Source organism: Populus trichocarpa, chromosome 5, assembly GCF_000002775.5.
Source record: "Populus trichocarpa isolate Nisqually-1 chromosome 5, P.trichocarpa_v4.1, whole genome shotgun sequence".
NCBI lineage: Eukaryota > Viridiplantae > Streptophyta > Magnoliopsida > Malpighiales > Salicaceae > Populus > Populus trichocarpa.
In genome coordinates, this window is record NC_037289.2 from 16,215,329 (window position 1) to 16,242,933 (window position 27,605).

Below are 27,605 nucleotides of genomic sequence, written 5' to 3' on the forward strand. Positions count from 1 at the left end.
AGTCAAATACCAAAATTTTTCTTAGCTAACCTGATAATAACAACAAAACCATTGTGAAAACCAATTTTAGGATTTTTACTTTCAAGAGTATTTTGATCGTTTCATCGTGCATTTTGTTTTTTTAATTTTTATAATAATAAAAAAACATTGTTATAATCCAAAAAAGTCATTGGATGATAATTTAAATTTCTTTTCTTTCAATGACATTTTGGTCATTGCACTGTGCTTTTGAAATGTGAAAAAAATTATTTGCCCCCAGTTAATTTTGTGATAATTAATGCAGCTTGTGAAAAGACCTCAATATCCTCAATAACCAGCTCAATATTTTTTGTTGTGAAGGGTAAAGACGCCATTACATTGTTCTAGTGAACAATGCAAATGGGTCTAAGCCTATAATGTTTTTTCATGCCTAATTAGTTTTTGTTAATGAATAGACTATTTTCTATTTAAAACATCATTACTCATTATTATTATACAAAAAATTATAATTATCATGTTAGTTTCTTTTTTATAAGAAAAAAGTCTTTGGATGAGAGTTTAAATTTCTTTTTTATCATTACTAATTATTATTATTAGTTTTTGTTAATGGATCTTCTAGTTTTGATATATAAATAACTTGTTTTTTTTAATCCTAAAGAAGTAAACTTAATTTTAATAAATTAACAATAGGTTGGATGATAATTCAACCGGTTAAAAGAACATTGAAAAATTTAATGCAAGTTGAATATAAAAACATGTACTATAATACTCATGTATAAACATTCATAAGAGAGAAATTAAATTGATCAATTATAGGTGGGAACAAGTACAAGGCCCGCAGTTCACCACATGTCCATCTTTTTATGTGAAAAGCGATGTCTAGCAACGACATGTAGCCTATGTAATCAAATCATAATAACACATGACCCGAGTGATATGGGGCTTAGGTCGGGCCAAATTTCAATAAGAATAGGAGGGGATTAACCCGATATGATCTTGTCAAAAAATGAGGTTGACTCGTAACCCAATTAGCCTTGGAAAAACCCTGTCAAAACCTGATAATCTTTTTATTTTTTTAAAATGAATTATTTTTACATTTTTATAAAATAAGAAAAATGGGTTGACCCAAGTGAACCCGGTCAACCCACCTGACTCGTGACTCAAAAATTCCCTACGTTGACCCCCGAGTTAAGTCTAAAAACCATACAACATATAACTTTTAAAACTCATGACACGTGTCATTAGATCAGAAGCACCATGCATGAAAAAAAAAGAAGTTCAATCAAATTAAATGTTAAAGAATGGAATCGGGGTGGAGGGGGGGGATCAATTATACAAAAGGATCTCAAATAATAAAAATAACAATTAAAAGAATGAGAGTAAAATTCAAAATTAAAAAAGGGCAAGAAATTTTTTTTGATCGGCGGGTTAAATTGAAAATAAATAAATAAACCAAAAGAACAAAAATAAAATCAAAAGAATAAGGACCAAATTAGAAAAAAAAAACACCACAAACTTGGATTGAATGATGAAATTGAAAACCATCAAAATCTTGACAAAACAGCCAAGGAAAAAAAATAGAAATTAAAAGAAGAATGATCAAATTGAAAAACATTGCATATGAAAAATTAGAATTGAAGATTAAATTGAAAATAAATAAAACTTTAAGAAAAGAGCTAAGGACAAAAACTAAAATAAAAAGAACAAGGACTGAAGTTGAAATACCAGGAATAAAAAGAACCAAGTTGTATTTTTTGAGTACGAGAGAGACAAGAAGAAGGAATAAAAGGCTGACCAAGGCTAACTGGTGATACATCGCACAACATTCGTCTACACATGTTGCACCAGGAGAAAAAAGACGCGACGACGCATCCAACGACACTGCCGAAAGGTATTTTTTGCCATCAAGAGGCGCTACACGCGCCACCCAAAGTGTGTGGGCGCCTTCAACGCGCCGGAGTGCGCAAAGCACATGTCATCAACTTTTTGAAATTAAATAATATTAAATTAATATGAAAAAATGTATATGCCATTGATTACCCTGATAATTACCAAAAAACCAATGTAAAAAGACCTAAAGGCCCCCAACCCTATGGTTTGATTTTTTACCTTAAAGGCATACTTGTTAATTCACTGCACATCAACAAACAAAATACTTATTTAGCCCTCCATGCAAGGTTTATAAATTTTTTATTCTATAGGTAATTATATCATTTTACTATGCAAAAAAAGATGGGAAACACAACCATACCTCGAACAGATTTTTAATGACTAATCTAGCTTGTAAAAATATGAAAGTAACCCAAAACCAAGACTTATGAATTTTTTTAAGAAGAGTAAAATCATCATTTCACCACAACAATAAAAAGAAAAATGTTTCTATTATTGCAAGATACCTTTTGTTTTAGTTGTTTTTTTTATTTGTTACACATTGTTCATGTCCCATGAATGAATGATATGGTTATTTGTACTCACATTATATGTGCAAATCACAAAAAATGATATGACTAGCAAAATCAGTATAAATTAGGCAATTAACATGTACAATGTAAATAAATGGTGAAATGACATAGAAACAAAATGTTTTGGCAAAATAACATACTTTTGAATGTCGTTGTTGGGAATCACGATATCAATTAAATGTCGTAGTTGAGAACCATGACAAAATCTCAATTGATGTCATGGTTCACAATCACGATATCTATTTAAATTTAGGACTAACAGATTGACTGGTTCATTAAACCGATCTACTGTTTCGTAAGGAAAATCACAAAACTTTCAAAACCAGGGTCCTAGGATGAGATTTTTGAAATCTAAAAATCTGACAGTTATAGTAGCAATTCCATGGTTATTTTATGGAAAACAGCCTCCAGAAATGCCTATAAAAATTTAAGTGTGATCCAATAGTCGGATCAAAAGTTATGGTTCTTTTGAGCCATCATTCTAGTCTGACACGACCGGACCTCTTTCTAGGCCTAGACCTGCTCCGTTGGTTTGTAAATGCATCTGCTAGGTCATCCATGTAATCTGTTTGTGACAAATCATTATCTAGTTATATTAGACCCACACGTAACTGCTCAAAATCATCATTGAAAACTACTCTGTAAACAATAACTTTTTAATATTTTAATTGGAGTCTATTTCTGAGTTTACAAGTTTAACAAAGATATATATTTTTACCCATAAAATTTGTTTGAAAGAAAAAATTCATATAATCATGGTTTTTGTGTAAAATGATCGACTGGTTATATAACTGTATCGAACCGGCTAACTCATTGACAATTGTCGCGTTTAAAAACACGACATGTTTAAATGTTGTTATTTTGAAGCGCGACAACTATCTTATTGCGCTTAGGAATAACAACTTTTAGTAAATGTCATGTTTTAAAAATATGATAAGATAAAAATATATTATTTCACTAAATCTTTTTCAAATATGGATATTCTATTCAAAATTTTAATTTATTATGTTAATTTGTTTTTTAAAAAAAACCAAAATTAATAGCCATGTCTGTACAAGTTATACAAACCAGTTCTCGTGACCATAGTTTTGTCCACCTCAGATCAACGGCCATCAAATTGAAAAAAGTAAAAAAATCGATTCAATCCCGTGAAAAAAACAAACTCTTCAATTCCCCGTTGAGCATATCCACCACCACCGCAGACGAACAAAATTTTGCAAAACAGAACAATAACAACTCACGAAACACACGCAGGAATAATAATAAAAAAAAAAACATAAAACCAAGGATGTTATCCTCTGTAACCGACCGGTCTATCTACATCCGGCACGTCATACATCCGGCTCACCGACAGAGAAACGCGCCTGTGTTGGGGCCCACGATTACCTCGCAGAACGAATATTTAAACAATTGTAGCAAAAATGGACTCTCGTACAGTCGTACTCGTCTTGATACAGTTTAGCTGTGTCCTTTTTTAGGAGTATTTTTGAAGTTGAAGAATATTAAATTAATATTTTTTAATAATTTTAATGTGTTATTATTAAAAATAAAAATAAAAATAAAAAACTTAATTTAATATATATTAAAATAGAAGATTATTTAAGAATGAAATGCATCACAGCTTCATGTGATGTGTCCTTCTCTTTTTCTTTATCCCATATTAAGAATATAATATTTGGTCCATAAACAATGCATATAATTTTACTTGCTCCTCTACGATACTAATGCTTTTTAACGAACATGATCTTTATTATGTGAGAAGTCAGTGGACAGAAAATCCATTACCACTGATGTGAGGTCAGTCAATCACATCGTTGCATTTTGCTTGCTAATAAAATAAAATAACTTATGCCAAGCCTTGAACTAACCGAATTAAATTAAAATCGTAGTGTCTTAATTCAGCATCAAATCTAAGCTACCTTAAGGTACGTAGAGAAACGTGTGTAAATTGTATTTTTTAAAAATTTTAATTTTTTTAAATGAATTTTTTATGTTTTTAAATTATTTTGATGTGCTGATGTCAAAAATAATTTTTAAAAAATAAAAAAAATTATTTTAATATATTTCTAAGTGAAAAGTATTTTAAATTGCCATCACTATTACAATCTTAAACACATCTTTAAACTTTGTGCTGACCTTTAAGGATATGTTTGTTAATGAGAAATATATATTATTAATATAAATATATTTAAATTGAAAAAAAATATAAAATATATTCTGAAAAAACATTATCAAAGAGTCAATATATATACTCTCTCAAGCCCTATCAGTCAAACCCTGGGCTAAATCTCGATATCCTATTTATTTTGTTTTTATCCTTTTAGCACCTATCCTCTTTTTTTAAAATTTACTTCGAAGTATAAAAAACACACAGTAAATGGCGAATTTTGTGTCTTTGTGGCATTTGGTACAGTAGAAGAGCCACATCTAGGAATGATTGCCATCAGTAATAACGGGTTGAAAATCGGTCTTAGATTGTGATCTTTGGGGCCTAAAAAGTCCATCCTTTCGTCAACATTATCATTATTATTCTTATCGCATAGACAACATTTTTTAGCATTTCAATTCAACATTTTATGTTTCCACAACATTACTTAGTGGAGGCACTAGATTGGTGTAGTGGGTGATGTTGCGGGTAAGATTAATTTTTTTAATTTAAATAATAATAATAATAATATATTTTAAAGAAATGAGAGAAATTCAATAATCAAGTTAATTTTTGATTATTTTAATAATAAAATAAAAATGAAGGCAACACCGAAAAACAATAAATGAAAACAATATTGCTCTAGGTAAAAATGGGTTTACACGCGGAATCCATAACTTAGAAATGAAAAATGTTAAGATAACGTGTCTATCATGTGTCCTAGATCATGAGGTCAGAATGATTCGATAGAAAAAGAAATTGATGATAAATAAAAATAAAATTGTAAAAATTAAAAGATAAATATAAATCAAGATATTTAATAGTGCAATATGGGTCATTTACCCAAATTTTTTTTTATGAATTTGTTTATTAAAATAAATTTGTAATAGAAATTGACAGACACATAAAATTTATTAAATAGAATAAAAAGAAAAAAACACTATGTAAGGTTGCACATATTAAAAATATCATAAAAAATTAAAAAATTTTAATTTATAAAAATAAATTTAATTTATCATACTAACCTCATGAAAAAATAAAGACACTCAATATAATTAAAAAATATATTATTTAAAAAATACTAAATAATATAAAAAAATGATATAGGAGTTGTATTAATTAAAAAAACATAAAAAAAACATAAAAAAGATATTATACAAAAAAAAAATACCAAAAAAGGAAAAGTTCAGGCGTGTGGGATTTGAAGCCTAAACCAACGCACCTGAGCCTACTATTTTTTTTCTTTTTTTAAAAGGGGAAGACAACAGGTTGTCCGTCTCTATTTTGTTTTTTAAAAAGAATAGGTAGACAACATGTCGCTTATTATGGCAGACAACATGTCTTCTGTTAGTCTAGAGTTCGGGCACCATTATGGTGGCTAGAAAATCCGACTTACGAGTTTATTTACCAAAAAAACTCGTTTTTCAACCTATTTCAACCACAAAACACCCTTAGAACATGAAGAAACCAATCTATCAACCCATTAAACAAAAAATGTCCATACCACTAATTCAAGCTGGGAAAAAATACTACATCCTTAATCTAGATTTGATTTTTTTTATGCTACATTGAAGCTTAAAACAACCATATTAAAACTCCCATCATCTAGTGGAACCTGTTAACATCAATTTTAATATGTTTGGTGATCAAAATCGTCACCACTAAGAGCTTTTTTTTTCTTTGTCAGAATCTGACGACTCCTATCTCTTCTCCCTTGAAAAAAAAAATTGAAAAATAAGGAGAATGACATTTGATATGAAAATGTATTTTCAAGGATTAAAGAGATTGGATACCTTATAACAAAAAAAAGGAGCTACAATGTACTTCATAAACAAATTTAAAAGCGCCACCTATGTTACATGTGTTTTTCACTTTAGTCTTTTGTCTTTCAACTCAACCCTCCTTCAAAAAAAAAAATAAAAATTTAGTGCTAATTTTGGCTCAAAAGAGCTTAATTATACATATAAAAAGTTCAGGGATAAAATTAAAATTTTTTTTAAAAATCAACGCTCCAAACCACAAAGATTCGTGAGTGATTTTACACACAACAAGAACACAATCTTGCTTTAGTTTTTGTTAATTAATTAGTAAGATTATCAATATACAAATAATAATAATTACACAAAGCATGGATGCAAGTTTCAAATTGTTATTTGTCTATGAATTATACATATAAATAAGATTTACAATCCTTAGTAGTGTCCGGCATTTCAGGCCGAAGTCAAACGTGATCTCATAAATAACACAGGTATAGAAACGTTATTTCAAATAAAATGTTTCCTGGTCTGCCGTCTTCCTCTCCCTGCCTCTCACCTGCACATATCCATGGTAAATTCCATTTGCCTTTTATTTTCATAGCAATAACTAAAGAAAATGACACCAAAAACACCAGCTCCCTACGCAGCACAATATCCATATCCCTTGTTTATACACACGCACGAAGAGCTGATCCTAAAATGATGTCATTCATATCTCATAAAACAGAGAGAGTGACTTTTTTTCTAAAATGATTTTTTTTTTTTTTTTTTAATGATTTTGAGGCATTCCGCTCGAGATACATTTAGTAATGTCTTAGTAATAATCAGCTCAAAGATCTGAAGTAAAAAGATCGAGGGAATAAGCAAATATTCCTATTTTTATTTAGTGTGGAATGGCCATGGAGAAGGACAGCTGGGATTGGAGTCTAGTCCAGGAGATAAGCTAGTTTTATAATTGTTTACGTCTCACTTATTTATTGATCACTAATTAATAAATCAAAATCAACAGTAGTAAACTACTACCACTACTATTATTTAGCTACTTTCATCACAAAAAAAAAAAAAACTTTCCTCTATAAAAAGGAAGAGTTTTTAGTTTTCACGAGAGTTCTGTTGTGTTGGGATCCATAGTAATCATCTCTCTCGCGTCCGTCGTGAGAGAGATCCAGACATATCTTTAACAGCAAAAGCTGCTTCTGGGTTCAATCACTCCATCCATTCATTCATGGGTTTATGTTTCATCACTCCATTCGTGAATTCTTGCTGATTTCAGGGATTTTTTTTTCCTCGTGGCTCTGAAAAAGCGAACTTGTATTTTCGCTTGTGCCCCATATAAGGTGGTGTTTTTCTTCTCTTTGAAGTTCTGCTAGATTTGATTGGATTGTGAAATTATGATACCTCTTTGTTTTTTTATCAGTTTACTGGATTGATCTGTGCGGGCTATTTGGTGTTTTAGTTAGGTACTGAAATGAAGTGAGTTCTTTTACTAGAAATGAACTTTCACTCTCACTTGCATATATACAAATCAAAGGTTAAGAGGCTCAATGGAATCAAAAGTGATTATCTTACTTTTGAAATGTATTTGCTTTGTTTGTCTTTGAATCTCAATTGCCTTTCTTTTTTTTCCTCTCATGTGTTTAGTCTTGGAATTACCAATGAAGTCTATTCCTTTAGTAGTTGCAGTTTCTTTTCATAGGCTCTATTTTTTTTTTTCTGATGTTTGTTTTAGCGTTGCCTTTTTAAAAAATAAAAAATAAAATAAAATTTTGGAGTGGGGTTGATTCCTTGCAATAAGGAAGGTTTCTTGCCTTCTTGGGCTCTTTGTTCTTTGCTTTTTTAGCTCATTTGAGAAAAATTTCTCTCGTTTTCTATTGGGATTCAGGTAAAAACCTTAGTGAGCTTAACTTTATTTCAAAAATTTAATTATTGCTGGTTTTTCAGGTTATAGAATGTCTAGGCCTCTGCATCGAGGTGCAACAGGGATACGGATCTCTGGGAACAGCAATGATTTATGGGACTCCCAAATGAAAGATAAAACAGAAAAGGAAGATATGGATAGGAATCGTTCTTCTGATCAAAGTTATTTAGCTCTGAAGTTTCCTTTCCGTGTACTTTTTCCTGATAATAATTCTCCTTCCAAATATGTCAACGGTGAAAGTGGCTTTGCATCTGATCCATTCAGTGTCGGAAGTCCAAGAAGCCGACACAAATTAACATTGCTACTTTTGAAGTTGAGCTTAGCTGTGATTGTAGTTCTTGCTCTTACCGGATCTTTTTGGTGGACGATCTCAATATCGACATTGTCAAGGGGTCAAATATTACACACTTATAGGCGACTCCAGGAGCAACTTGTTTCTGACATGTGGGATATTGGGGAGCTATCTCTTGGTTCCTCGAGGTTGCAAGAATTGGAGTTCTGTTCTCAAGAGTCTGAAATTTATGTTCCTTGCTTCAATGTTTCCGAGAATCTTGCTTTGGGATATTCTGATGGTAGCGAGAATGATCGTCATTGTGGGCAGAGTTCGAGGCAAAGTTGCATGGTGCTTCCTCCTGTAAATTATAGGATCCCTCTTCATTGGCCTACGGGAAGAGACATCATCTGGGTTGCAAATGTAAAACTTACTGCACAAGAGGTTCTTTCATCTGGTAGTTTGACAAAGAGGTAAGTGAATGGACTTTACTGTATTACTTGCACTTGTATTTCCTTGTTATCCTCTGTTGATTTCTCTGTTACCGTGGTTGGCAGGATGATGATGTTGGATGAAGAGCAGATTTCTTTTCGTTCAGCCTCTCCCATGTTTGATGGTGTTGAAGATTACTCACATCAAATTGCTGAAATGATTGGACTGAGAAATGAATCCAACTTTGTACAAGCTGGGGTAAGCCCCTATATTTTTTTCCCTTTTGGGAACCTTAAAATAAGTTTAATTATGTCTCATGTACTTTCTTAGTTTGTAGCATTACTGTAGTCTGGTATTGGATACAGAGTGGTTTCGTTAACTAACAAGAGTCTTTTTTTAGTAAACTGTTGGAGTAACTAGTTTTCAAATTTAAACCTTTTAATTTGAGCAATGTGCAACCCAGAAAACAAGGTTTGAGCAACGTGCAGTCTAAATTCTATAAAATATAATAGTGCTCTTTGATTAGTTATCAAAAGGAAAAGATAAAAAAAGGAGAATAAGAAACCATTTTAGTGCTCTATGACAGTATGATGTCCAATGCTGTCAAGAATGGAAATTATGCAGCTCACTTGTACTCTGCAGCTACCTGATACTAGTTATGCTCTCTGTGCAATACATGTAATAACTACCCATGTTTATTTCCTGATTCTTGCAGGTGAGAACCATTTTGGATATAGGATGTGGTTATGGTAGCTTTGGAGCACATCTCTTTTCGAAGCAGCTCTTAACTATGTGCATTGCAAACTATGAGCCTTCAGGCAGTCAAGTTCAACTTACTCTTGAAAGAGGTCTTCCTGCGATGATTGGTTCTTTTACTTCGAATCAATTGCCATACCCTTCTCTTTCCTTTGATATGTTGCATTGTGCACGATGTGGTGTTGATTGGGACCACAAAGGTATTGGTTCTGATGTCTTATTTAGTGATCATTGTGACAATGTGGGACATATATGAATACTGATATGAATGCATATCACATCTTATGAAGAAATTAAAATGTCAACTAAATTCTATTTTGTGCTGAAAATTCACTTCACTGCATATTCGACAGGGAAAATTATGCAAATTTAGTGTTCACATTAACTGTAATAGATTATCAGAAGTCTGTATGGATAAGAGATAAGAGTTGGAATAAAGTGTACAAATTACTAGTAAACAATGATAAGCATGATCTACCATATATTTGTCCAATTTACATAGCCCTCCTCTTTTCAAAATCTAATATTGCAGATCTATCTCAAAGTTATTCCATCAAGTATTACTTTGCCGGCTTCATATTCGTTTTTAATTTTAATTCCGGAGGTCTAGAGGTTGAATAAGTGTGCACAACTCATAGGCTACTAATTACTCTCCTCCATTGGGTTACCTGGTTTTAAATCTGATTGCTGGAAAATGATTGTTGAAAAGACCAGACAGTCTTCAAACAGTGTGCCTGCAACTGTTAACTTTATATTCTTGTTTGCTATTTGCTGTGTGAAGCCGGTCATGTAAACACTGCTAAATATTCACGTCACATGCTGCAGATGGTATTTTTTTAATCGAAGCTGACAGAGTTTTGAAGCCCGGTGGGTATTTTGTCTGGACTTCACCACTTACCAATGCTCGTAACAAAGAGAACCAGAAAAGGTGGAACTTTGTACGAGATTTTGCTGAAAATCTCTGCTGGGAGATGCTGTCACAACAAGATGAAACTGTTTTATGGAAAAAGACCAGTAAAAAAAGCTGCTATAGTTCACGGTAATGCCACTGGCAAGATATCAACTTGCATATTGAAAATTGGATTGATTTTGGTTGAATTTGCATCAGTATAATGCTTAAAGAGCATGCATATGCATCTATGCAGAAATCGGTTAAAAAAAAGTCTCTACATAATTATGATGACTAAGGGGTGGGTTCTGATTGGTAGCTTAATATGCTTTGTTATGATAGGAAGCCCGGTGCAGGCCCTTCCACCTGCAGTAAAGCTCATGATGTTGAATCTCCTTATTATAGACCACTCCAAGGGTGCATAGCTGGAACACAGAGTCGCCGATGGATTCCTATCCAAGAGAAGACATCCTGGCCTTCTAGGTCTCACTTGAACAAGAGTGAGCTTACAGTATACGGTAATTGATACTCTTTTTACATGATTTTGGAACAGCATCTTGGTGGACAAACTACATAATATTGAACTGAGTATGGATATCCATACCTTGTATGCCTTTTGCCTTATCCATGTTCTTTATATTTTTTTTTCAGGCCTGCATCCAGCAGACTTTAGGGAAGATGCAGAGAACTGGAAAACAACACTCCCTAATTATTGGTCTGTTTTGTCACCAATAATATTCTCTGATCATCCTAAGAGACCTGGTGAAGAGGATCCTTCTCCACCTTATAACATGGTCCGGAATGTACTAGACATGAACGCTCATTTTGGCGGTTTCAATTCAGCACTACTGGAAGCCGGGAAGTCTGTATGGGTAATGAATGTGGTCCCAACAGGAGGACCAAACTACCTTCCCTTGATAGTGGACAGAGGCTTGATCGGTGTACTGCATGATTGGTAATTCTACCATCTACTTCCCCTTTTTTTTCAGTTTATCCATTGGTAAATGCTATTCCTGTTCTCATATTCTTGCATATGTGGAATGGGCTTCTTAACCATCAGATGCAATGTCAGTTATTTTTTTTGGATGATGATCCTGCAGGGTGTTAGTACATTTCATGCTAGATTGGAAATACGCCATTCTGATTTTTCCTCTGTTTGGTTATCTACTCTGTACCTGACCTTCCTCTCCCCATTCCTCTTTTGGATGCTCACCCCTTCTCCTTCACTCCCCATTTGATTGCCCGCTTATCCCTTTCTTGTTGTTGGGTTATCCTAAATGGATAAGATAAATAACATTCCTTTGGACTAGTTAAGCCTTAACCTTCCAGTCCCAAGTTTATTTTATGTCCTAACTCCAGATTCTGTGCACTCTTCTACCCATTATGCTTTTTATGTTGCTTGTTTCCCCATTGACGTGGTGAATTATTTCCATGTAAGGTGCGAGCCATTCCCGACTTACCCTAGAAGTTATGATTTAGTGCATGCGGAAGGGCTCTTATCCCTTCAAACCCGTCAGCAGCGCTGGTGCACCATGCTGGATCTATTCACCGAGATAGATCGGTTACTTCGTCCAGAGGTACCCAATTCAAACAGATCTCTTTTTTTAATTTTGTATCCTGTGTAATTCTTGTGGGTAAGGTGGAGAACTGCTTTTAATCCGAGAGACTATTCTCTAGATAGAATCCTCAATGATTGGAAACTGTTAGATTTTATGATCTAGTTTCTGGGTCAGAAGAATTTAGATGCAGTGATGTTGGTGATTGGTGCAGGGTTGGGTGATAATGCGTGACACAGCTCCACTTGTTGAATCAGCAAGAAGGCTGACTACACGGCTGAAGTGGGATGCACGAGTTATAGAAATCGAAAGTAACAGTGACGATAGACTCCTTATCTGCCAGAAACCTTTCTTTAAGAGACAAGGAGTCTCGTCTTGAGCTTTGCAAATGGAACTCGAGAAAGTTATATCATACTATTCATATTCATTTTGTCATGTTAATTAATGATCATGAAGCTTCGCCATATAAAGGAAGATAAAAAGTTTTGAACAGAAAGAAGAAACAAGAAAGCAAAGGAGAGGAGAGGAGAGGAAACATGGATCATGGTGGAACCAACCACAACTCTCAGAAGCCGCAAGGCTTATGCAGGACCATGTAATTACTCAAGTTGAGGTGCTGAGCAAATGAGAAGTATAGAATAGGGTTTGATTTAAATTTATTTTTCATTTTTGATGTGATGTCAAATTATAACACTATACAACCACATGATCAAGACTGTGAAGATGATTACAGGATGAGCAAAGTCCTATTTACTTGATGTGGTATATAAAAATGCTTGGCTGTTCATTCATCAATTGGAAGAAATATATTTATTTTCATCATTTTTTCTCTCGTTTAACATCTTAGTGTTTGCAGCACTTTGGAAACTACATTTCTACTATGCTTCAACCTCTATTTGCAGTTTGTTTTTTCCCTTCTCATTCTCAAAGACATAAGATGGTGAGTGCGGGAAAAGGGGGCAAAATTGCATAAAAGACCATATGGGATCCGCATCCACATGGGATGCTTCTTGCGAAAGCAAGAATCATATCATAGTTTGGACGTTGTAAAACACTTAACATACTGATATGATGACGATTCAAATTCGTGGGCAGTAATCAGTGATACCAAACTTGTGATTTTGTCGCATTCCATCTTTCTAAGACATGGTGCTTTTTGTTTTGGATTACATGCATATAATTACATGTATAATTATGTTTAAAATTTTGGTTTTATAAAAGCTAAAATAATCTACTTCTTATTAATGAAAACCTGTTTTTTCATTATTGATTTTGCATGTAAAAATCTATGGCACAATAGTTTTAACCAAATACATATTAAGACATGCTAAAAGCACTCTTCATGGGCAAGAATAACAAGGAGCCCAAGATACACTATAGCTCCAATGATAACATTTCTAGTTTCATCAGAAAAATCCTGACGAGATGAATCCATAGACATCATGAAAAACCAACTTTGGAACAGGTGATGAAATGCCAACAAGTAAGCATGCCACATCTTTTAGGTGGTACATGTGGCTCATTACCAGTTCTAAAGTTGACTTTTCATAGTGTCTATAAATTTTTCTTGTCGAGATCTTTTTAATGGTTAAAGAAATGTCATTATCAGAGCTTTGATGTGTCTCTTACATCACATTTTTTATTTCCTTTTCTTTTCTCTCTCTTCTCTTGTCTTTTTATATCATCTCATCTTTTTTTTTTCTAGCCATTGAAATATTTTTTTTTCTTTCATGGTCATTGGATATTCATAAAACATGTGTATTGACTTGCTATATTTAAATACAAGATGGGGAATTAATTTGAATGTGAATACATGGATATGCAAGAAGAAAAATGAAATGTACTAGTTACGTAGATACTACATGCGCAACACACGTACCTAGTTGCATAGATAGTACTTGCGTGTATTGACTCGTGTAGATGTGACCTATGTAAGGGCTTTAAATGTGTTAATTTATGATTTTTTTTAAGCCATGCTAGTTTGGGAAATTTTTTTTGCACTGTGCGTGCTAGTCCGGGAAAAAACTCCTTTGTTTTTCCCTTGAAAGATCATTCACAATTGTTATCCTAATTATATTCCATTCTAATCGCCATAACTCTATAATATTATTGCATTTTTGTTATTCAATAACATTAATAAAGAGAAAATCTAGGCTAAAAGATACAAAAAGACAAACTTGATGATGGGACATACTTGGTAAGTATGCAATGACGTATGGGCCAAATTAAGAAAAACATGATTTGGTTATGAGCTAAACCAATATTACACAAAGGAATGACAAAGTTTGGATAAGATTAAAGGAGAATTAGGATACAGAGTAAATATGATCCAGATTTGTAAAAGAAAAACTAACAAGGCACATGGAGTAATGAAGAAGAGCAGTTAAAGTCATGCATCCTTAAAACTGAAAGAATGAAGAAGATGGGTGGTTACCAAACTAAGTTTATTTCCAAATTCATTAATTGGAGATGCTTTTACTTGGTATATAAACTTTTCATCAAATTCAATTCAGAGTTGGAATGATATGCAAACTATATTTCAAGCTTCTCTATGACAGACTTAGAATTTGTATTGGCTGATTTAGTGAAATTAAATCAATATCGTGGAGAAACTGTTTAAAAATATTTGGATAGATTCATGGAAGCGAGAGCAAAATGTTGGGCTAGAATTCCAGAAAAGAAATTTATTATGAGTGCTCAACAAAGATTAGAATTAGAGTTAAGAAAGACATTCGAACAAATGAAGTTCAAAGATATATATGAATTGGAAGTAAAGGCTTCTAGATATGAGAAGTTAATGAAAGAAGTAGAAAGGAAAATCCTAATTTATGGAACTTACTATCAGGAAACAATGGATGTGGATATGGATATAGCAGAGTTTGTATTTGGTGAACCTATAGCTTGTGATGTAATAACTAAAAAGAATGTTAAAACTTTAAAAAAGTCTTCATTATAACTTAATTCTAGACGTTCTATGATTTTTCATTTTTATGAAAGAAATGTTTTTCCTTTCAAAAAAATCTAAAAATCAAAAACAAAAAATCAAAATTTTAAAAAATATTTTGGGTCACGAACAAACAAGGTTTTGAGTCACAGTTGGCGAGAACACCAGGTGAGAAGACAATTAGGGTTTTTCTTGATGAAAAATAACTAAAATTGGATCTTGTTGCACAAATTAGGAATTAAAAGACCATAATGAACAAAATAAAGAAGTTTAAGATTTCAATTGTATCAATAGAGAGCCTAAATGAAGGAAATACATTAAAGATTAGGACTTAGTCTCAGAAAAAATATTGAAGATTGGGATGAATCTACAAAATTTTAAAGTCTAAGGAATTAATTAAACTTTTTATGCACTTAATTGACTTAATCAGAGGTTTAATTGAAATAAATTTAAGATTGGAATTCAATTTGACCAAAATAAAAAGAATCAACAAGTTCTGGATTGACTTAATTAATGCAATCAAGGAATTAATAAAAAAAATCAAAGTTTAGAAGGCACTTCAGGTCAAATTTACAAGAGCTAAAAGCTTATTGACCAAGATGAAGAGGAGCCAAAATTATGATACCTAATTAATTTAATTAGGGGTAGAATTGAAAGAATTAAAAGTTTGAATGGCCAATTAAAGATAAAATGAAAGAATTTTAAAATCAAAGACCAAAGTGTAAAAGGTGTCAATAGTCAATGGTCCAATTAAAATAATAGGAGTAAAATTGAGAGGATTTCCAAAGATTAAGATCAATTGAGAGCTTGATTGTGATGTTTAAAGATGTTAGGGACTGGAATTGAAATGGGAAAATTAAACCTTGATTTTACCCTCTAATAGATGACTCGTTCATTGATTTTTTTAAACCTAAATCGAGTGACTTGTCATCTAGCTATAATTTATCTACTTTCTCAAATAAAAGCTAAAAAAACATGGCTAGGTTGCCACATTTCAATATCTATTTCACCCTTACCTCCCCCCCCCCCATTAAACTACACCAAAATTCTCCCAATCAACGGCCATGATCACCACCTTCCAACCACTCAAATCTTCTTTCTTTGCCCCTAAGTTGCTCTCATAACACAACAAAAACCCCTCCTTAATAGTCCAAAATATGAGATTGTCGGCGTGCTCCCCTCACCAGCTGCAGAGCAGGACAAATTTTCTTCCTTAGATGTAATAAATAGTTACAATTTCATCTTGAACATCAAAGGTCAAGAAATCCCCAGGTCACAACCTCTAGAACTTTCCCATCATCCTATATAAAAAATCCACACCAAAACCTTAACTAGAAAGGGGTAGGGGGCGCTAGACTAAGACCCTCATACAAAAACTCTAAAATCCTTAGAATTTTTTCAATGTCTAAAAACCTTAGATTCAACCACTCAAGATCCTTTTGAAAAGACTGATACTACACACCCAGTAAGACCCTTAACCCAGGAGATTGAGTAACAACCTTTGAAACCTTTGCGAGCATCCGCTATTTTTTTTATAAAAAAACTTAAACCTTAATCATGAATATTAAATATGAGAGAGTAAAATATAAGAACAAAAAAATTGCAAATAGGTTATTTGAAGGCATAAAAATGAATTAATTAAAAAAAAATGAGGATTGTGATTGGTAAACACTTAAAAAACAGAAATACAAAGTTTGAAATTTTAATAGTAACATGTTTGCCAAATAAGCATTAAAGACCCAAACAAATACATTTTTCTTTGATAAATTTTAACTTTGCCAAACACAACTTTAGGCTTTAATAGGCTCAGCCTAGTCATGTGGACCGGGCTTCTTAACCTTGGCCAAATCCCATACTAAAAATCAAATCCACCTAGAGCAAACCTAAGACCATGACGAACGCAAGCTTTGTTCAAACAAAAAAAAGGCGCTGGGCAAAAAAAAAAAAAAAAAAAGAGACAAGCATACAATAGCAGTGAATTATAATGGAAAGAAAACTATGCCTGTCATGGCAGTAACAGTTTAGTAGTCTTGGCTTCTAAAAGAACAGACTTTATCTTCTGAAATTGATTACTTGGGAAAGCTTTGAGCAAATCATGATAACGAAATCAACAACTACTAGTACAGTTGCGGTGAAAAAAAGGTTGTTTCCCATGGCATTGTTGCTGCTGTCAGGTGCTGTTTCTCACGGTTGAAGATGTAACTACTGTGGCTTTCGGCTGGAACAAGGGAGATAGGGCTGCTTGGTTTATGTGAGGATGAACTGAAACTGCTGGTCTCGGCTTATCAACGCATTGAAGCTGTGTGCGGGTGCAAAGGAGAGCTTCTGAACGTTGCTTCAATGGATGTTGAGAGAGTGCACAGCTGCGCTGCAGCTTTTGGAGGAGTGCACGCTGGACTGCTCACTGTTGGTGCTGGTGCAGAGCTTGGAGCAGGATGAAGCTGATGGAGAGGACTCCTACTTACGGTGGAACCGGAGAGATATGACGTGACTGATGAAGAAGACTCCAACAGCTGGTCCTAATTGAAACCAGTTCTGTAGATGAGGTTCTCGGCTGGAAAACAAAACTGCATATGCCTGGAGAGAAACCCTTGTTGCTTGCTCACGGTGGGATTAGAGGTTGCTGGTCTGAGAGGTTGTGAGAGATGTTGCTCACGGTGGTAGCTTGCTGAGGAAGACTTCTGAGAGGAAATGTTATTTTCCTCCAAACCAGTCACAGCTCCCTTCTTTTCAGTAACACTAGTCACAACTTTTTGAGTTTGTCTGTCTTTGAAAAACTCGGGGAAGAGGAGTTGAAGTCTTGGTCCAAAACCCAAAGAAATGCCATAAAGAGGGAAGGTCCTCTCCTCAAAAAATGGAAGAGCTATCGGTATTTTTTATGTGTTCTGCTGGCGTGGCTCACGGGTTTAAAGATGGAAATGGTTTTGTTGCTTGTACAATTAAGGATCAAAGAAAATGGCGTGGGGGCTGGTTTTCTAGGTTGCTGAAGATGATGGAGGAGGAGGCACGGTGGCTGGTTTTGGTGATGGAGCTAGTAGGGTTTTTTTTTTGGTGGGGAGGGGGGAGGGGGGGGGGGGGGGGTGTTGTATGATTTGAGGGGTGTTTCTAGGTTTGTTTAAGGCTGGAAAGATTAAGGAATAAGGTTGTTGTAATCGTGGCTGGGTGAGATTTTTATATGAGAAGCATGGAAGTTTTAGGGCTCATAGGTTAATGGAATAAATCTCAACCATTCATTAAGGCAAAGGACAAAATCTTGCTGCTTTGTAACTGATGAAGGAAGGATAAAACGTTATTTTTGTAGGCAGAATAGTGCTGGATAGTGTTTTTGAGAGACAATCTGCAAGTGTTTTAATGCAATAGGATCTGGAGTTTTTGCTTAGAGTGAAAGTTCAAATACAGGATGTAAATTGTCATGAGATTTGTGTGGTTTGGTGAAGAGGTGAGGGAGAAATTAGAGCTGAAAAGTGGTTACTTCGACATTTTTTTTTTTTTTGCTGCTAGGGAGAAGACAATGAATAATAGTTTTTTTTTTAATTTTATCCCTAAACCTTTAGAACTTTGCAATAGAACCCCAAATCAACCCTAATCTTTTGAATTTATTGCAATTTCACCCTTAATCTTCTTCAATTAGACCCTCAAATTTCAACCTTTTTTACCAAGTGGTTCTTAGTTTCAGATTTCTTCAATTTGATTCTCGATTGAACTTTATACTTCAAATGTTTTTTAATTAATTCATTGATTGCACCGAATTAACCTTTTAAAGTTTCAATTGTGTCCTTAATATTTCAATCTTTGCGAACTAATCCGAATTAGGCCTCCAAACTTGATTTTTCTTCAATTGAGTCCTCAATCGAATTCACAAAACCCATTAATAGTTTAATTATTCTTTAAACTTAATTAAGAGTTTAATTTTTCTTCAATTGACTTTCAAACTTACTTTTTACTTCAATTAAGTCCATAATTAAGTCAAATAAGTATGTTAGAAGTTTAATTAAGTCTATGAACTTAATTAATTCTTTCAATTTTAGTCAATTTTGGATTTCAACTTTAACTTTCTTTTTGTTAAGTCTTTCTTGAACTTGTCTTGTCAAAATATCACAATCTGACTATTCTTTTGGTTTTTTGACCTATTGCAACTCAAAGGCTTATCTCCTCGTGTCCCGAAAATATTTTTGAATTTTGAATTTTTGATTTTTTAAATAAAACTGTATTTTTATAAAATAATTTTGGAGGATCCAAAATTGATTTTTGATAACACATGCACTACCAGAAATTCGCTAAATAGCAATGGATTTACCGACGAAATATTTTTGTCGGTAATTTGAAGTCGAAATTACGGACGGAAAAGTTTTCGAATTAAAAAAAAGGCGGGTCACTGACGTGGAGGTTTTGGCGGGGTTATTGTTACCGACAGAATCATTGACGGATTCAAAATGATAGCCCGTACAGTGACGTGACCGGTTCGCCGTTTAAAATGCCGACGGAATCACCGAGGGATTTGAAATGCCAGATCTGTACGGTGACGTGTCGGTTTTTCCGTCAGAATCACCGACGGAAAAGCCGTCGGAAAAAGTTAATATATGTCCTCTCTACCGACCCTCTCCTCCCCTATTTTTCCTTCTTCTTCCTAATCTCAACTCTCTCCATCTGCAAACAACCAGCCCCCCTCCCCCCAAACAAAAATCTCCCTCATCTCAGCACAACAAATTATATTTCTTGAAGTTTTGTGGTCACAGCATCCGTGTTCTGATTTACCGACGGATTTTATCAATTTTTGTAAGTAATTCTATCTTTTTAAATTTTAACATTTAATTAAATGTCAATTTTTTTTTTAGTATATGTATTTTGTTAGTAGATGTACATGTATGTTTTATTGTTATTTCTCAAACAAACTTGTAGTATATGATATGAATGTATAATTCTATACCTGTTATGGTTAATTTGTTTTAGATTTTGTAAGATTGTATTTGTTTGTAAATTGTTAAAACTTTATGGAACTACCGAATTACATGTGCTGTTTTGAAATAATTAATAGCTTGCTTAATGGGTCCGTTTAAAGTTTTATCAATGGTATTGCGGAGTGGTAATTTCCGTAAATTTATATATGTTAATTTGTATGGACGTTGATAAATGATAATGAATATTTAATATTTATTAGAAGTTGTGATTGGTTTGTTGGAGTGGTAAAGTAATATTTTTGCAAGTTTATTTACCTAACTTAGTTAATTAATACATGATGTCATCATAATTTTATAGAGGTTCGATATAAGTCATGGATGATCGTTCATGGATGTATCGAGATTCACTCCAAGGATTGCGGAGGATTGATTATTGTAACGGAGTTCAGGGTTTTATTAATTTCGCAACATCTATTTCCAGAAATTTTACTGGAGATGGTATTAGGTGTCCATGTAGGAAGTGTCAAAATAAAAAATATCTGCATCCAGATGTTGTAATGATGCATCTTCTACACAAAGAGTTTATGGAGAATTACCAGTGTTGGTATGCATATGGAGAAGTATTTGTTAGTAAGAGGAGAATGGGAGAAACGGTGGTTGGGTCTACTTCTAGTGCTAGCAACGTGCATGAAGCGGCAAATGACAACACTAATCCTTACAGAAATATGGTTATGGATGCAATGAGAATGAATCAAGGTAATGTCAGTCAATGTCTAATCGTAGAAGAAAAACCTAATGCAGATGTAGCTAGGTTTTTTGATTTGTTGAAAGATTCTGACGAACCATTATGAGATGACTGCATGAACTACGGTAAATTATCGGCCGTAGCATAGGTGTTCACCATCAAGTCAGATCACGGGTTGAGTGAGGTCGGGTATGACAAGATTATTGAATGGGCGAGAAGGATTTTACCTGAAGGGGACAGGCTGAAAAAGAACTTCTATGCTGCGAAGTCCATGATGAAACCTCTCGGTTTAGGATACCAGAAAATTGACATGTGCCCTAACTTCTGCATGTTATACTACCTTGAAAATGCTGAGATGACCGAGTGCATGACATGCGGGCATTCCCGTTACAAACCTAGAACTAGCAGGGGAAAGACTCTAGTGGCATATAAAAAACTTAGATACTTCCCGATCACACCTAGACTGCAAAGGTTATTCATGTCACCAAGGACTACTGAGCACATGACATGGCACCAAACACATGATGCGGTTGATGGAGTGATGGTGCATCCTTCTGACGGCGAAGCGTGGAAACTCTTTAACAATGTGCATCCTCACTTTTCAGCTGAATCCAGGAATGTGTGTCTTGGGTTGTGTACAGACGGATTCAACCCATTTGGGCCATTTGCTGCTCTTTATTCTTGTTGGCCTATATTGTTGAGGAGATCTCAACATTTATTTCGAACCTCATTTGAGAACGAGAATCAATCGCGTTCCACGACATGATGATGGCGGTGAAGTGTCTTCCAGTGGGAACTTGTCAATATTCTCCAATACTGGACGACCCACACCTAAAAATGCCGTAAGAGGAAGATATTTGTCGGAAATAGAGTTCAAACAAGCACACAACTATGTTCTATTTAACTGTGATGAGTTGAGACCTTTTATTCAGTAAGTTTATATATATGTAATACTAAATAAACTTTGTGAGTAATATATTGTTAATTATATATTGTAATATCATACACTCATTATCACTTGCAGGCAACATCGACAATATTTGCTCTCCAATAACTCACAGCTGACCGAATCCCAGATCTTTCAATTACAAGATGAACAATTTGCCACGTGGTTCAGAACACATGTAAGCACTATCACAAACTCATTCTAACTTGCAAAATTATTGTACGTATGCATGTCATTACAAGATTCTCATTCATTTACTATTTATTGATGTACATTACATACAAGGTTTATCAAATGGGAAGGAGTGTGCCTAAGTCATTGTCTTCACTAAGCCTGGGGCCTGAAAGAAAATGTAAGTGCTACAATGGGTATTTTGTCAATGGATATGTTTTCCATACTGAAGAATATGGGCAAGGAAGAAAGACATACAACAGCGGTGTTTGTGTTAAGGGATCCACTAGTAGTGAGTTAGAAGTTAACTACTATGGTAGATTAGAAGAGGTCGTCGAACTGCAATATCATAAAGAGCAGAATAGAGTGTTTTTATTCAAATGCTATTGGTATGACATGACTGACAGAGGAATCAGAGTTGATCCGCACTATGGTCTGGTCAAAATCAACTCAAAAGCTAGACTCCGCAACATAAATGATGTCTTTGTTTTCGCAAAGCAAAGTCAACAAGTTTATTACACACACACCCCTTCATTTAGAAAGGATCGATCAAGAGTGGATTGGTTGTCCGTTTTAAAAACGAAACCCCGGGATCGTGTCGAGGTTGTTCAGGATGAGAACGAAGACACAAGTGTGTGAGATGAAGTCTTTCAAGTTAGTGAGTTGGTTGAACCATATCGAGTTGCTCCTTCAATTGAATTGGAAGAAAATTCAAATTTTCATGTTTTCGATGATAGTCTTGTTGATGTTGACGCAGAGGAGTTGAATGTTGTTTTGAGCTCTAGCAGACAAGCAAATGTCGATGAAGAAGATGATATCCATATTGAAGATTGCGATGAAGGTGATGACAATTCAATTGATGACGAAGAAGAAGAAAATTTTGACTAACAATCAAAATAAAGCCCTGTGTAAAACCCTTTTTTTCATGTAATTTAGATTATGGAGATGATATATTTTGTAACACGAAATATTTATTACTTGAAATAATTACTTGAAATGCCACAATCACCGACGTCACTACCGACGGACTGCGTGAATTCCAAATGGTTGTGCATTAAATGCATCTCTGACCGCGTCATCTTGCCGACAGAATTACCGACGGACCACGAAAAATATGGAGGGTCATTAAAAATTTTGGTGCGAAATTCAAAAATTACCAACGGATTTTTGACACTTCACCGATGGAATAAATTAAAATAATAATTAATTTTATATCCGTCGGTGAATCCGTCGGTAAAACTGCCATATAAGTTCCAGCAATCGCCCCTTCAGTTCATTTTTTCTTCTCCTCAGTTTTTCACCTTAAATTTCGATTCTTTTCCTCTCCATTCTTCAAAGCTTTCACCTGCAATCTCTAGCAAGTTTTCTTGTGAATCTTCATCAGTTTAAAATGTATGTGTTTCTTCTATTTTATTTTACTTTAAGGGTTTTTTTTTTGCTATTTTTTTTTGTTATGTTTTTTGTTTTGGTGTATTTTTTTGTAATGTAGATAAAGTATTGAATTCAACATATTATTAAAGTAAGCATATTTCATTCCTAAAGTCTATAGTTTTTTTTTAATTTTTTGAATATGTTTTATTGTTGTATTGGCATAATTATTATTAGTTAATTTGTTGAATATTTATTGTTAATGTTGAATTTACCTTAGAATTAGTAATTGAATATGTTGGAATAATTATTAATTTTACTTTATTATTGCATGATTTGTGTTTAATTTTTTCCATTTATTTTGATTGTTAGTCTAGAGTTTTTTTTGAATTTATTGTTTTGTTGTATTGGCATAATTATTGAATAATTTTTTGAATTGTAATTGTTAATGTTGAATTTACCTTAGTATTAGTAATTGAATATTTTGAAATAATTGTTAATTTTACTCTATTATTGCATGATTTATGTTTAATTTTTTCCATTAATTTTAATTGTTAGTCTAGAGTTTGTTTTATTTATTGAATATATTTTATTGTTGTATTGGCATAATTATTGAATAATTTGTTGAATTGTAATTCTTAATGTTGAATTTACCTTAGGATTAGTAATTCAATATGTTGGAATACTTAGTATAGATTGGGTCAATTGGTTGTGGCTATTGTTAATATGTGCAGGTTTGTGGATTTGGGTAGTATCCAGGTTAGGGGAGGTGCTGTCCAAGGTTGTCAATTCCGTTTCGGTAGGTGTTTCATTTTTTCAATTGGAATGGAATGTTTCAGTTTCGGAGTGTTTCGGCGTGCCGTTTCAGGGCTGTACTGTTCATATATATATATATATATATATATATATATATATATATATATATATATATATATATTCAACAAACATAATTCAAATTCAAGATAAATTAATTATAAATTATGCAATACAAACACAATGCCAAACAAATATAATTTCAAAATTTAAAATATTTCTAAATAGTCAAGATTAAATAGATCTTTAACTTAAAGTAATTCAACTTAAACAAAATATCAAAATATTATGAAAGTAAAATGTTTTAACACAAATATTTTAAATATAAAGTTAGGTCAATGTTATCAAGGCTAATGGAATCTAAAGCATCCCTTGTTTTGCTCAAATTTCTACAAAGTATAAACATGAAAAAACAACATGAATACAAACCATATATATTAGTGATAAATCTAATTTTAAAAAATTAATATCATTGTTAATGAAAATAGTAATAATAATTTTCAATATTATTATTAATATCATTGTTATTGAAAATAGTAATGAAAAATAGCTTTTTATAATTGGGTGGTTTAATTAATTAAATTGAACAAGGTTCAATTTAATTCAATGGCTTTTCAAGAGCGGAACGGAACATGTGGAATGAAACCGAAACGTTACGGGTGGAATTTAGCCGAAAAATCCGGAATGGATCGAGATTTAAAATGAGATGAAATTTGTTTCGTTGTGCTCTGTTTTTTGAATTGGTATGGAATGTTTCGGCCATTCCGGACGAAACGGAACGGAATTGACAACCTTGGTGCTGTCGAATTTTTTTAAAACATTTGAATTTAATTATATAATTATTTGTATAAAATTATGTAAATGCGTAGAATAAAAACCAGAATTGGTCGCTCACGTATGGTCGCAGCTAGTTCGTCTAGCAGCGAGGATGATATTTCCTTAGGTGCCTCTCAAGAAGAGGCACCTACATCACCTGCGCCGTCAACCGATGCTGCCTCTTCCAGCGCTACTTCACAACGCAGAGGCGGCGTGTATTCGCAACGGAATCAATTTACCCGCAAGTACGAAGCACAGTGGAAGGATGACCTTTCAATGTAAGTTTGTTAAGGTTTTAGTTTTTTTTAAAAAAAAAAATTACAACATAATTTATGAAGTAATCACTATTGAATTTGTTTCATTTATTTTCAGGTTCACAAACATTGAAGCCGCTCGAGTAATATCATCCGCGTTTAAATCATCGATGGAGATTCCATTGTTTCAATGGAGTCAGATATCCAAGCATCCTGAATGGATGCCTCAAATCAATGCATGGTTTGACAGGTTTGAGGTTGGTGTTAATTTATAATTTTCAGCTTATTAATATAATTGTAAATAAATTATTATTTTTATTTAAAATTAATTATTTATACACAGAACAAATTCAACTGGGACAGTGAGCACAACACTGTTGCGAGGAGGGTGTGGGAAAATCACGCGGCAACTAGGTAACATCGAAAACAATACAAGATTTTTTTAAGACAAAAATTTATGTTTCGAAATGTAATTTTTGGTTGCGTCAAGTAGGTTGCGTGATTTTTGGTATGAAGCACAAAAAGGGGCAAAACAAACCGCGAGAGATAGGGGTTTCCAAGGCCGGAACAATGTTGCGGTTTGGAGGGATTTCAAACCAATATACATCCCGGAAGATATATGGCCGCACTATCTTGAGCACGTGACGTCTGAGCGGTTCACACAACGCTCACAGTCCGGTGCTGGCAACTGGAATCAGCCAATTCATGGCTCGGTGACAACGCACACTGGTGGCTCCGTTTTGTTTGTTGCCCATGCAAAACGGATGGTAAGATTATTTTAAGTGAAATATATCATTAAATTAAGTTGTTGTTAATAAATCTTTTTTCATTATAGGCTACGTCTCTTGGACGTGAGCCGAGCCCGATGGAGCTGTTTATGGAGACGCACGTGCGGAGTCAAGACCGCCAAAAGGGGACGCAACAGTTCGTTGATAACCGTGCTCAACATTTCGTGGTATGTTTGTTCAACCATTTTATTTTGTAAGTTATTATGTTTATTGAATTGAATATGATGATTACTTTTTTTTTATTTTCAAGAGACCTATAATAATCGGTTGAAGGAGAGATACGGGGATGATATTTTGACCCATCCGGAATTTGATCCGGATTTGTGGATGGAGGTTGGATCGTCAGGTGGACCCGATAAAAATCAGGTTTACGGGCTCTCCAACACTACAGCCGACAACTTGCGGACAGCCTGTAGTGTTTCAACTGTTGGGAGCTCCCAATCAATATCGAGCTCCCAATCTAAGGAGTTCGTGGCCTTGCAACAACGTACGGCTCAGCTCACCGAAAGATACGACCACCTATCAGCGAAGTACGCACAACTCAAAGCGTCTCATGCACAACAAAGAGCGGAGTCTGCACAACAAAAAACGGCTTATGAACAGCTTCGCGAAGTGGTGATGAATATGGCAACACAGAGTGGAACATGTGCGCCTAATCCTTTTTTGCCGTATAACCACCAGCCTCCTCCTCCAGGATCTCCTCCTCCTCCTCCAGCTCCACCATTATATTAATTTTTAATAAACATTATTTACCTTTAAAATTTCATTTAATATATTTTTTTTGAAACACATTCAGTTTGTAATGAATATTATTTAACTTTGATTTTTTGTTTTTGATGTTTAATATAAATTTTATTTGCATAATTGGTTTTTATTACCATTAATTTATTTAATTTTATATTATGTATTCTCAATAATTTTTTAAAAAAAATTAGAAAAAACTAATATTACCGACGGAATGAATCCGTCAGTATTTGACAATAGCATTCACCGACACATTTACAGACTGATATATTCGGTCGGTATTTCAAACACTCACCGACAGATTTACCGACAGACTGAATCCATCGGCATTTGACACAATTACCGATGAATTTACAGACAAATATATTCGGTCGGTATTTCAAACACTCACCGACAACTTTACCGACGGTATGTATCCGTCGGTAAATCACGATATCACCGACGGATGAAAATCCGTCAGTATATTTCAAGCGGGAAACTTTTTTTTGGCGCGCAAATTCCGTCTGTAAAACCATCGGCAAATGGTTTTTTTGTGTTTCCGACCGATATAGCGACGAAATGGGGAATCACCAACGAAGGGAAAGCCGACGGACATAATCCATTGGTGAAGACTTCGGTAAATAAATCACTGACGAACTGCTAATCATACACCGATGGAATATTTTCGTCGGTAAAACTGTGAAATCTTGTAGTGATGTGACTCTTCAAACTATGTTATTCAAAATTGGATTTTGAATAAATAATAATTTTTTAATTGAGTTAATTCCTTAAGAAATTTTTTCTAACGTGATACTTTGAAAAAAAAAACTCTTACATATTGTCAGGGGCGATGTCGAAGGGCATCGTTTTAGCCACTGGAGAGGTGTTGAAGAAAGAAATGGTTTTGGATATAATCATAAAATTATAATTATAAAGTTCAGGAGTCGTCACCTAGTATTATGGTTACTAGAAA

At 33.9% G+C, this 27,605-nt stretch overlaps 1 protein-coding gene across 2 annotated transcripts; it reads left to right on the forward strand.

The window, feature by feature from the left end:
• Positions 1-7,397: 7,397 nt before the first annotated feature.
• Positions 7,398-12,988, forward strand: LOC7486593 (probable pectin methyltransferase QUA2). Of its 2 annotated transcripts, none has more exons than XM_024601741.2 (9): positions 7,398-7,681; positions 8,286-9,006; positions 9,091-9,223; positions 9,681-9,921; positions 10,547-10,760; positions 10,953-11,128; positions 11,262-11,565; positions 12,049-12,187; positions 12,381-12,988. In XM_024601741.2, the coding sequence occupies exons 2-9, from the start codon at positions 8,294-8,296 to the stop codon at positions 12,543-12,545; spliced, it is 2,085 nt and encodes a 694-aa protein (XP_024457509.2). In that variant the 5' UTR covers positions 7,398-7,681; positions 8,286-8,293; the 3' UTR covers positions 12,546-12,988. The 2 variants fall into 2 exon arrangements, with proteins under 2 accessions (XP_024457509.2, XP_052309108.1); XM_052453148.1 differs by lacking the exon at positions 7,398-7,681 and adding an exon at positions 7,837-7,900.
• Positions 12,989-27,605: the final 14,617 nt, after the last annotated feature.

What these genes read in the sequence shown, in the direction of transcription:
- LOC7486593 (XM_052453148.1), top strand. Translation starts at nt 7,837, where the DNA reads ATGAACTTTCACTCTCACTTGCATATATACAAATCAAAGGTTAAGAGG. An exon ending in AAAAGCTGCTATAGTTCACG is followed by an intron (nt 10,761 to 10,952) that starts GTAATGCCACTG and finishes TTGTTATGATAG; the next exon opens with GAAGCCCGGTGCAGGCCCTT. An exon ending in ATCGGTTACTTCGTCCAGAG is followed by an intron (nt 12,188 to 12,380) that starts GTACCCAATTCA and finishes TGATTGGTGCAG; the next exon opens with GGTTGGGTGATAATGCGTGA.